We start from the raw sequence: 12,058 nt of genomic DNA, 5'->3' as shown, positions 1-12,058 counted from the left end.
TTAGCCTGAATTATTTTTCAGTAGTTTATTGTGGAGACATACAATTCTTTCATAACAAATACACTCAAAGGGGGGGGGGACTATGTTTCATGCTAAAGAACTGTGCCCCATTCCCCTCAACTACCCTCCCCCCCCCAGTTCCATTAATCTTTCCTTTAAGCCCAACATGGATGAAGAAGAGCAAAACAAATGCAAGTTAGCGTGTACTCATCTTTGGAAACAAAAACTCACATGACCGCACAGAACACTCAAGACAGACATCACAGAGGGATGTGCATGAGATATTGGGCAGAGGGAAAAGAAAAGAGGAGGGGACTGGGAGAGGATAAGATGAGAAAAATATGTTGTTTAGTGCTTTTAGCTAGAAACATTACCAGTGGCTGCCATTCCTGAATACAACTGAGAAGCCTGTTCTTCCTCCTCATACCAACACAGTACTCCTATATGCATGACTCCACCCTGCAGAATTTGAGATAGGCAGGCAGGCGGGTAAGCCTTAGAAGATTCCACTGTTAAGATCCTTTAGGTTGGCTTAGAATGCTCCAAGACTATGCCAATGCAGGCAACATAGTCCAATATGGTTCAGAAGACTGGTTGGAAATAAAGAGGAGGAGTAATGGGCAGGAAGGGAGAAGAGAGACAAGAGAAGAGTAGAATAGAGTAGAGTAGAGAGCTCTTCATGCAACTTCCTCCTCTGCCTCCTCTTCAAACTCGCCTTCTTCAGCAGTAGCATCCTGATACTGCTGGTATTCTGAGACCAGGTCATTCATGTTGCTCTCGGCCTCTGTAAATTCCATCTCATCCATGCCCTCACCTGTATACCAGTGGAGAAAGGCCTTGCGACGGAACATGGCTGTGAACTGCTCTGAGATGCGCTTGAAGAGCTCCTGGATAGCTGTGCTGTTACCAATGAAAGTAGCTGCCATTTTAAGGCCACGGGGTGGGATATCACACACAGCTGTCTTGACGTTGTTGGGGATCCATTCCACAAAGTAGCTGCTATTCTTGTTCTGAACATTCAGCATCTGCTCATCCACTTCCTTCATAGACATCCTGCCTCGGAAGATAGCTGCTACTGTCAGGTAACGCCCATGACGAGGGTCGCAGGCTGCCATCATGTTTTTGGCATCAAACATCTGTTGTGTTAGCTCTGGTACAGTCAAGGCTCGGTACTGCTGGCTGCCACGACTGGTCAGAGGGGCAAAGCCAGGCATGAAGAAATGGAGGCGAGGAAAGGGAACCATGTTCACAGCCAACTTGCGAAGGTCAGCATTGAGTTGGCCAGGAAAGCGGAGGCAGGTTGTTATACCACTCATGGTAACAGAGACTAAATGATTGAGGTCTCCATAAGTGGGAGTTGTTAGCTTGAGGGTACGGAAACAGATGTCATAGAGAGCCTCGTTGTCAATGCAGAAGGTCTCATCTGTGTTCTCCACCAGTTGGTGTATCGAGAGAGTAGCGTTGTAGGGTTCCACTACTGTGTCTGAAACTTTGGGTGATGGTACCACACTGAAGGTGTTCATGATACGGTCTGGATATTCCTCACGAATCTTGCTGATCAGCAGGGTACCCATCCCTGATCCAGTGCCCCCACCTAGAGAGTGGGTAAGCTGAAAACCCTGGAGACAGTCACAGCTCTCAGCTTCCTTTCTTACCACATCTAGGACAGAATCGACCAACTCAGCTCCTTCTGTATAGTGGCCTTTGGCCCAGTTGTTCCCAGCACCGCTTTGACCTGAGCAGCAGGAATTGGGGAGGGGGGAGGTAGAACAGGATAAAGATATTTGGTTTATTGTTTGCCATTTGCAATGATGAGTTCAACGAATGCTTTGACGCAAACATTACTTTCACTTTCTCTCATACACTTTTTTCCTAAAGATAAGCTTCCTCAGTTGCTAGGTTACTAGAGGAATCAAATCATTTCCAGATAAGTAAAACAGAAGACTGCTAATGTGATGGACTCAAGCCCTAGAATCCAGCTTCTAAAATTAGATTTAGGGGCAGGAACTTGGTGGGCATCAAAGAAGATATCCACAAACATTTGGGCTCCATGTTGTGGACTTCAGTCTTACCGCATCAAAAGTGCTTTCCGCATTATGGAACATTACTGATACTGTATTGTCAATCAATTCAAATTCTACATATGGTGTAATCTTTTGTAGCGTGCACAGAATGCAAAGTAGTACAGCAATAAAGGAAGGTGTTGCTGTGTTATTTTAGGTTCTTTCTCCAGACACACCTTATACAGAGAGTGGTTTAAATTAAGAGTTTCTTTGCAGACTTAATGATGCTGCCGTCGGGACACAGCAATGCACAGCTTGGCTTATTAGAAATGTATTCAACACCTCAATTTCTTCCTCCTCTTTACTCCAAAGCAAAAGGAAAAAGAAATACTTTGAACACATACCAGTGTCAATGCATATAAAAATCTACATAATGTTCTGAAACAGTCTGCAAATAGTGTTCTAATAAGTCCAAGGGCAATGAGTTGTGCACGAACCTAATTCACATTTGACACCATAACTACACCACCAGTTAGTAGCAACTGTATTTCACTTGAATGTCATACAGAAATGCTAGTGTGATCTTGGCTCGCCCTACTTTTGTTCCATTTGGGTTTCAATGTCACCGGACTGTAGAAACATAGTGACATTGATCATTGCTTGTTAAAGATATACATGTTACTAAGTGATATCCCTAATGTGTGAAGTCTGTTCTCCTAGCAGTCAAGACTTACGGACAGGGTCAAAAGAGAATAGTTGCTCAACACTTGGAAAAAATTAAGACTAAGATACTCACGAGCACGTTTGGAATAGCCGTAACAATATATATCATGTTCTCTGACAAGTCCTGAATTGAGCCTTTCTCAACAGGAAGTCAAAACAAATCTGATTCAACAGCACTGAAATAATTAATTTCTAAACAACAGATGCTGAATTTGTAGTTTTTGCTATAAATCATAGTATTTCAGATTTGTAATTAGTTGTAAATAACTAATTAAAACAAAAAAGAGCAAGAAGCAGCATGTTAAGGAAGATAGCTGCAATACGCATAATTTCTGGTTTAACTTGACTGGAGAATAATTGCAGAGTAGTTCAACAATGATCCTTACCAAAGACAAAGTTATCAGGTCTGAATATCTGTCCAAAAGGTCCAGATCTTACAGAATCCATGGTTCCAGGTTCCAAGTCAACCAAAATAGCTCTAGGCACATATTTGCCACCTGGGTAGAAAAATAACTGTAAGAACCCACTTGTTGACAATCACAAACAGTCCAACACGTTTAATCTAACATGCTATGTCTGATTAAGGTTTGCTTTTATGGTTACTGTGGCTTCCTAATGATAGTAATATGACCATTCTGTGACCAGCATTAAGCAAGAGTTACTAACAGATTTAGAGAGAAGAAAATGGTTGGATTCATAAAAAGGACTGAAGTGACAATGAGATGATATACTGAACAAAACTGAAATTATCATATATGCAATAAACAAGCTAGGTAAGGCATGAGAAAAAAAACCCACCATCCCTTGTATATCTCCACATTGTACTTTTGCTCAGCAAATAGCATGTTTCACTTGGGAAATGTTGGTTTTATTTTTTCCACTAAAAAAACAGAATATATCTGATTTCAGGATAAAGGTGGGCAGAAAGGAGATAACATTGTACAGAATGGAGACTGCAAAGAGAGGTGTCCCTGGCACTCTGAATTGTACGGAAGCTGACCTGAGGCTTCATTGTAGTAGACGTTGATCCTTTCCAATTGTAAGTCACTATCTCCATGGTAGGTGCCAGTGGGATCAATGCCATGTTCATCGCTGATGACTTCCCAGAACTACAAGTCAGGGAAAAGGACAAAGAGTTAGTGACAGGACAAATCCTTCTGAAAACCGGACTGGTCCCATTATAATGTTACGGTTCTACTGCATACTTGGATAGCCTTTATATGGGAGTGCAGTGCGACATATCATCGATTTATCCTGAGGAGCTTCAATACTGGACTGGGCTCATTAGCAGGGAGGGTACCATCTGGGTTTTCCACTAAAGGAGCCAAAATCACAAATCCCTTTTCCATGAGTCTCCAGCACAGCCTTGCAAAGCAGGCAGATATATTTATTTACAGCTGATGGCATTTGTCAGTATGCACCTGTTGCCTAGGACAGACATAGGACCAAGGGGGAGGGATAGGTTAATTGCAGTATTGCCCCCTACTTCAGATCTTTTTGCCAGTCGAACGGCATATATTGGATCTGCTACCAATTACCTCAAGCACCAGCAAGGCAAAGGCATCAATTCCTTGTCACTCAACAAGCTCTCATCTATCATCCTGACCTCCAAATGAATTTGTGAAATAGACATCGTCCAGTTCCACAGAGACATCAACCGGTCATCTGATTCAGGAGTACGGCTTTCAAGCTTTCTACCTTTACAGTACAATTTTTGAAAGGTCTAGTAGGTAATCTAAGAGATACCCACTCCAGGCCATATTTCATTTGTGCAACAAGAAATTCAGTTTGACCCTCAGCCTACCCCAAACTCCTCTGTACTCCCAAGAACAGTTTTATCCAAATACAATGTGGAGGATGTCTCCTACGGTCCCAGCAAGGTTTTGGAAGATGGGATCCTGCTGCCTGCCCTTCATCATTTAAGCATCCGCTGCTGCCTGCTGAGGTTTCTACACAGACCATCAGAAGCTTTACTGTGCTTCATGATGGTCTATTGCCATAAATCCTAAGTGTTCCAGGAACTTTTTTTTTTACGCCATGAGCTGGATAGGGAGAAGCTAATCTTTTCTCCTAAAGCTCATGGATGCCAATAATGTTTTAATCTCCAAGGCACCAGAGGGCAGGACAAGAAGCAATGGATGGAAACTGATCAAAGAGAGAAGCAATCTAGAATTAAGGAGAAACTTCCTGACAGTGAGGACAAATTAACCAGTGGAAAAGCTTGCCTTCAGAAATCGTGGGCACTCTGTCACTGGAGGTTTTTAAGAAGAGACTGGACAGTCACTTGTCTGAGATGGTATAGGTTCTCCTGCTTGAACAGGGGGCTAGAAGACCTCCAATGTCCCTTCCAGCCCTATCCTATCCTATCCTATCCTATCCTATCCTATCCTATCCTATCCTATCCTATCCTATCCTATCCTAATTAAAGAAATGTCCATTCTTAATTTTAATGTCTTATTTAACTGCCATATATCTGATAAAACACACCCACATCTCACCTGTCCATTATCTGAAAACTGCAGCTGGAAGTGATAACCTTTTGGGGAAATGAGAGGGTGAATATACATCTCATACAATACAGGTAGTCCTCAACTTACAACAGTTCATTTAGTGACCGTTCGAAGTTACAACAGCACTGAAAAAAGTGATTTATTATCTTTTTCACACTTAACGAGCATTGCAGCATTCCCCTGGTCACATGATCAAAATTAAGATGCTTGGCAACTGACTTGTATTTATGACGGTTGCAGTATCCTGGGAGTACGTGATCACCTTTTGCAACCTTCTGACAAGCAAAGTCACTGGGGAAGCCAGATTCACTTAAGAACCATGTTACTAACTTAACAACTGCAGTGATTCTCTTAACAACTGTGGCAAGAAAGGTCATAAGATGGAGCAAAACTCTCCTAATAAATTTTTCACTTATTAATAGAAATTGTGGGTTGAACTGTGCTCATTAAGTAAGAGAACTTCAACTACCTGTACTTTCTATAATCTTAAAAGCACAGTTTCTCCATCACAGCCTCCAAATGTTCAAAGTGGGTTCACTGTCCTATAGACTCCAAGGATGAGCCCCCACTCACTGCAGGATCTATGCACCAACTTGTGTCTTCTCCTTTCTCGGAGAAATCTAGTGGATGACTGCAAGAATGGGATGTACCGTATGCTCAAGGTACTTATTTTCATACCAGAGAAGATTGCAACAGGATACTCTTAACGATATGTGTAGCATAGTTTAATCAAAAGTATAAAAACCCAATTAAAGTACCTACTTGTTTAAACCAACCTTAGGAATTCAACTGTAAACTAAAGATTAGATCTGATGTGTTTAATGATTAATTATTTATGATTCATAATATACTTTTTCCTATATAATATTTTGCATATCTGTATTTGGGGTTCTTGGTCTGATTGGGCAGGAACCTAGTGGCCATAATTTTAGGATACTTCATTAAAGTACTGCAATTTGTTTCAGGTCTCTAAAGAAAATGGAGACCTGCTGGTCCAGCATCTTGTGTCATAATATACTGAGCTAGATGTACTGGTTCAAGGAAGCCAACAAGTGGAAGATGAACACAGTCAAACTACTTTTTTACTCATGGTGGTTCCACACACAGAGCTATAATTTACAAACCACCACCGCATTAAGCAAAAGTCAAATAAACCATATTATGACTTAGCAGAAAACATGAAGTCAGCCAATTTAAACAGGAGCATAAGAAAACTTCCTTCCTCCATTGGCAGCCAAACAAAGAGATCTATGGAATTCTTGAAATGTTTAAACTTTGAAGTGCCATTTTGAACTTCCCATTTTTGGCATATTAGCTGGGGATCCTGTCTCCCAGCCGGAGTAATGAATGTTGCTGCTACATAGTACTTAAAATACTAACTCTTATTTCAAGTTCTTGTGTTAAGATCTTAATTCTACCAGGTCCTCTATCATTTATTTATTTATTATTTCGATTTCTATACCGCCCTACTCCCGAAGGACTCAGGGCAGTGCACAGCCAGACAATAAAAACACATCCATACAAAATTTAAAAGTAGAATAAAATCGAATTAAATAGTTTTGGCTCCGACAAATTTAAAACCTCGAACTGTTTAAAACCAATTCTAAAATTGAATATATAAGATACTAAAAGATATTTAAAAATTGAAAATCTTTTATGAGAGAGAGAGAAAATTAGGCCAGGCCCGCCTGGTGAAATAAGGTCTTTAAGGCGTGGCGGAAGGTGTGCAGATCCGGGATCCTCCGGATCTCTGGGGGGAGCCCGTTCCAGATAGTAGGTGCCCCCACAGAGAAGGCTCTCCCCCTGGGGGCCGCCAGTCGACATTGTTTGGCTGACGGCACCCGGAGGAGCCCCTCTCTATGGGAGCGTATCATGACAGGATTTTAAGCAATTTGATCTAAAGTTGTTGTGACTGTACCTTAAATAGAGGAATTCAGAATACTAGTTATGTTACCTGTGTAGGACAGGACTTTTAAAGAATATAAAGCTGCTTGTAATACTGCATTAAATTATGTCGGCAAAGATGGCAAAATTGACTGTTTTAATTAAAAAGAAGAATCTATCTAGGTTTTTTTTTTTTTTAACTTGGAAACTGATTCTGTACCCTGCCTTATTTTTGCCAGTAGAATCTAGGAAGCCTTCCATTCAAACATGTCCACTTCCCCACACAGAAGATGGGAAGCTCCCACATTTGCCTGGCCTACTTCTGGGCTTTGCAGCCCAGACAACCTGTACAGCTGATTCTCGCCACTTTGTGCCTGCTGCAACTCAGCTTTAAATGGAATCCCTGGGTCATATTTGTCTCTCTCACATTCTGCTGCAGCATGAGTGGCCGTTTCTATTTATACCAATTGCCAGGGAAAGCAGGCGGGGCTGGGGGAAGAAAGCAAGCTTTTGCTGAAGGTGAAGATTAGAGAGATGCAGACACTGCGCCATGTCCCTTAAAGTCCCACTCCGCATGCACACCTCAGAGAAGACAACCAGAGCAGTACAGAGAAGGAAACAACTGCAATTATAAATCCAGCACATGAGCAAATGACATGCTTCAGCAGTCGCCTGGATTGCCGATGAGTTCTCGGTATGTCCATCAGGTGCTTGGGCACTTGCCAGACAGCAGGGAAGGCAAGGACACTTTCCAGTTCAGCAAAACTCCTTCTCCAGTATTTCACTGCCTTTCAGGCTGAGAATTTACTGCCACTGTTTGTTCTCATTTTTCTCCCCAAATTAGGAAGAGAAATCAAATGTTAGACTCTCTTGGTTGCCGAAAGAGGACTCTGTAGCAAAATACAAGATTTAAGGCTGACAGAGCCTTAAAGTTAAGAAAGACTGTTTATTTTGACCAACAATAGCCACTTCTATTTCACAGCTTGTAGACCAGGTTCAACAGCAGTCACATGCAAGTCAGAGAGATGAAGTCACTTTTATTATGGTGGCAATAGAAAGTCCAGGTGCAGTTTAAACTTAAGGTGCAGAGTTCAGATGCTGCCTTTCCATGTGGAGAGCACACCCGTTCTCATTGTTCTAAAGCGGGGGTCTCCAAACTTGGCACTCTCAGAATTCCTCTGCTAGCTATGCTGGCTAGAGAATTGTGTACAAGTCTTAAAGTCGCCAACTCTGGAGAGCCCCTGCTCTAAAGGCTGAAGCTGCTACTGATACCAGCTTGGTTTTGCAGACTGGAATGTGAGAGGTGGGGACAATTCCATTACCAAGCAAGTACATTGAGAATTTCTACACAAGCCTTTTAAGTTCTCTGTGAAGGGAATGGGCTGCTGTGTTTTTAAACCTCACAAGATTTAGCCACAAGTTAAGTTTCTGTTTAAAAGGGGGCCAGGGAGAAAAGCTGCTCATTTTGTTTAGAAACCTGTCACAGCATATTCTGTGAGAGGCCTTGCAGCAAGATAGCTGTAAGAGAGATGCATCAACTACGGGGAACGGTAGCCATGTGTTAGAAAGTCAAGGATGCCTTCTGAAGCAGTAGCTCTGTTGGTAACTGTCTCTTTTCAGGGAGATACAAGTTAACAGCTTGAGGTTATTCATAGACTGATCCAAACCCAGAAACAGCTTGCTGAGCTTTCAAAAAGTAAAATGAGCTGAGCAATGGTGACTCATCTTACTTCAGACTGCAGGGAAGGCTCCTACCAGAAAAAGCTCATTTACATAGCTAATAGGCAGCCAGGAAGAAGCACCTCTTTCCCCAATATTTATGCAAGGAGGAGAAATACACCAATCACAATTGGTGAGCTCAGCTCCCCTTTGGTGCAGTCTTAGGTAGAACTGCCCAGTTTTACCTGCTCTATGATAGTTCAGCCTCAGCAGAAGTGTTAAGTGATCTTCTAGGAGGACTGGTTTAGTTAACAATCCAATCCCTCCATGAGGGCAGGAAGGAGAAAGATCAAGGTTCAGTTTTCTAGGATATCCATAAATCTATAACATTTGATCTTGATGTGAAGGATTACCTTGCTAACAAGGGTGGAGCACTTTTGTGGGGGAGGAGAAAAAGGTGTGCTGTGTTTCTGATCAACTTCCCCTTTCCTTAGACCTGGTTGGTTAAGCCAGCAGTTTGTGGATACAAATTAACAGAAAGGAAGCTCAACTTTCGACAGTTGAGATGACTCAACTTTCTAGAAATGCTGGTGAAAGACCAGATTGCCTTATAAATTCCACGTCAGCACAGAAGTCCCACTGTGGCCAGGAAGAATATATTAGAAGTTGTCAGAATTAAGATAGAAGGTAGTTCTTGTATAATGATTAACACGTGGCTATTTGCAGTGGTAATGAAAATTTACGATCAATCTTCATTTATGAGCTTTGCAGGTATGTAAAGCAAAGGAAAACTGAAGTAAGATCATAAGCACAGCCAAGGTGTCACTTAATAACAGCCAAATTGCCAGTCGCAGCTGTGGTTGCTAAATGAGGACTATTTTTTAAAAATTTGATTTATATGCAGCCCTTCTCTGGAGACTCAGGGCGGCTTACAATGCGTTAAGCAATAGCCTTCATTCTTTTGTATATTTTATACAAAGTCAGCTTATTGCCTCCACAAATTGGGTCCTCATTTCACCTACCTTAGAAAGGATGGAAGGCTGAGTCAACCTTGAGCCTATAGTCAACTATTGTATGGCATTCTAAGGCATATAGGAAAAGTAGATATCAGATGCTTTTGAGGTTTCCCTCCATACTTGCCTTTGGAGCATGTTCTGGAGGGTACCTGGTTAACTATCTCTGATAAGAAAATATACTCCAACCCAATGTTAGTTGTAAGAGCTGGGGTTAAGATATCAAGGGCAGCCAGGCTGTGGGAAGGGATCCCAAGGCAGAAGCAATTAAAACATTCTGAGGGAGCTTCTGGAAGGCAGAACATAATCTAAGAGGCATCCCAAAAGAAGTGCATGGCATTCAGATATGCCATGTACCAAAGGAGGAAATGTCTTAAATAACTGCCATGCACCAGCTTTGCATTATGTGGCATTTTACAAATGAGCTGCTGGGTTATATAATACTCCTTGTTTAGCCAGGTTCAATTCAACAACATATGTGGATGGGACCAGGTTGGGGAAGATAGCTGGGAGGTTCTTCATAGTCAGAGTTATGCACCAGAGTACACAGTTGACCCTATTGCAGACCAATTTCTTACTGGACTTAATTTTGCACAAACTCAGATTATTGTAACCTGTGTAATGTAAACTAAGTGCAATGAAGTCAGTCAAGATAATACCGGGCTGGCTGGATTTGCATCAAAAGCTCGGTGCAAATGTGCCTCTTGGCAGACTTCGGGAAAAGCACGCGAGGATCAGTTCACGCCCGGCAGAAACCAGACGGATGGACGCTCGCGTTGCCCCTGCCGTCTTTGCTGGGATTTCTTCAGACGAGGGGACGGAGGAAGCCATGTTGGCGGCCGCATTGCAGAGATCCGCCCACTCCCGCCACAGGTTCCAGGTTAGAAAATGCGACACAAAGCAAAAATGGCTTCTCCCAAAGGCTCTGAGCACCCAAGCCAGTCCCCTCTCCTCTGCCGCGCCGCGCTTTCTCGCCATTTCCTAATCTCCCCCACCCTGCGCTCCAGGCACATTCCGGTAGGGAGCCATTACGGACAGGCGTTCCCGAGGAGGAGGACAGGAAGAGAGATCAGAGCAGCGAAATTTCCCGCTCAGCTCCACCGCCCCCTCAAGCGAATTTCGATCGCATTGCCCTTGATACCCACCGACCCACCCCCGCGCCTCGATTCCAACCGAAATGTTACTATTAAACTCCCGGGAGGACACGTTAATACCATTCCCTTCCTTTGTCTCTCCGATCGCACCCTGCCCGAGAGCTAAGTTATTTCTCCGGGAAGAATCCCTCCACCAGCCGCGTTTTCCCCTCTAACCTTGGCCCCGATCTGGTTGCCGCACTGGCCGGCCTGCAGGTGCACGATCTCCCTCATGGTTGGCTGACGGTTGCTTTTTAACTGCACTTGAGCTCTACTTGCGACTTGACGACTCCACGTCTCTCTCCGGCTTCAGCCAGTTCCGGTAATGCGCCTTAAATGGGGCCCCGCCGGGAAGGGAAGGACTATTCTTGGAGCGACTGCGCATGGGCTGCAGTTGACTGCCAATGCCATTGCCACCACCCTTTCTCGGCGCTTTGCCAGGCGGTAGCGCGCTGTACGTGAGTCTGGCGCGTCTCTCCAGGAGCTGAAATTTTCGCCGTCTGCCCTGTCGACGTTCAGGCCCTCTTCGGTTAACTCATAGAGGAGAAATACCCAAAGCCTTCGGGCCATCTCCGAAGACGATCTTTTCTGTTCGGGTCGGGGATGAATGGATAGCTGTACTTAGTGAGGCGCTTATTTTACTTCCCTGCGCGTGTTAACGCACCGCTCCTGCGGTGGGATATTTATTTTGGATCCGAGGATGAAACAGCTTCGGAGGGGATGAAAAACCAAGGGACATCTCTTGCTACAAAATGAATAAAAGCTTAAGTAGACATTTAGCTCTGAGGATGGGATCGAGTTCCGTTTTGAGGGGGTGGAGAAGATGCTTGTCTGATGTACTAATGTCGTTTGCCCTCGTTTATTTATTTGTAATTTATTTGTCATATCTGGGAGAAAATACATACCTGGTTGCAAGGAGTGGTGTATATAGATCATTTGAGTGTCAGCAGCCTTAAGGAAAATCAGTATTATATCCACTTTTGAAAAAAGCCTTCCTTGGATTTACATATTTATATGTATGTATAACATTATTACATATTTATATGTATGTAGTCCAAGTTGCAGTAACTTGGTATCTATGCAGTTAGGAGCACACTGCTAGCAAACAAAATAAGTGGATCCCAAATCTTGGA

General features: G+C 43.2%; 1 protein-coding gene across 1 annotated transcript; it reads right to left on the bottom strand.

Moving 5' to 3' along the window:
- TUBB4A (tubulin beta 4A class IVa) lies at positions 1–11,479 on the bottom strand. Its single transcript, XM_034434442.3, has 4 exons — positions 11,103–11,479; positions 3,727–3,835; positions 3,113–3,223; positions 1–1,735 (listed from the first exon to the last, which is right to left on the bottom strand). Exons 1-4 carry the CDS (start codon positions 11,157–11,159, stop codon positions 678–680), a joined length of 1,335 nt encoding a protein of 444 aa, XP_034290333.1. The 5' UTR covers positions 11,160–11,479; the 3' UTR covers positions 1–677.
- Between the last annotated feature and the right edge of the window lie 579 nt (positions 11,480–12,058).

The sequence above is a fragment of the Pantherophis guttatus genome, chromosome 2, assembly GCF_059756535.1.
Source record: "Pantherophis guttatus breed Tessera chromosome 2, ASM5975653v1, whole genome shotgun sequence".
Taxonomy (NCBI): Eukaryota; Metazoa; Chordata; class Lepidosauria; order Squamata; family Colubridae; genus Pantherophis; species Pantherophis guttatus.
Note: the sequence above shows the minus strand (reverse complement) of the source record. Positions and strands in the feature narration are given on the sequence as shown.

Bases quoted from the DNA above. Each gene is read 5' to 3' on its own strand.
- TUBB4A (XM_034434442.3), bottom strand. From the start codon at position 11,159: ATGAGGGAGATCGTGCACCTGCAGGCCGGCCAGTGCGGCAACCAGATC. The intron at 3,836-11,102 runs GTTAGAGGGGAA...CCTGACTTGTAG, and splicing joins GCAACCAGATCGGGGCCAAG to TTCTGGGAAGTCATCAGCGA. The intron at 3,224-3,726 runs GTCAGCTTCCGT...TTTTCTACCCAG, and splicing joins CTACTACAATGAAGCCTCAG to GTGGCAAATATGTGCCTAGA.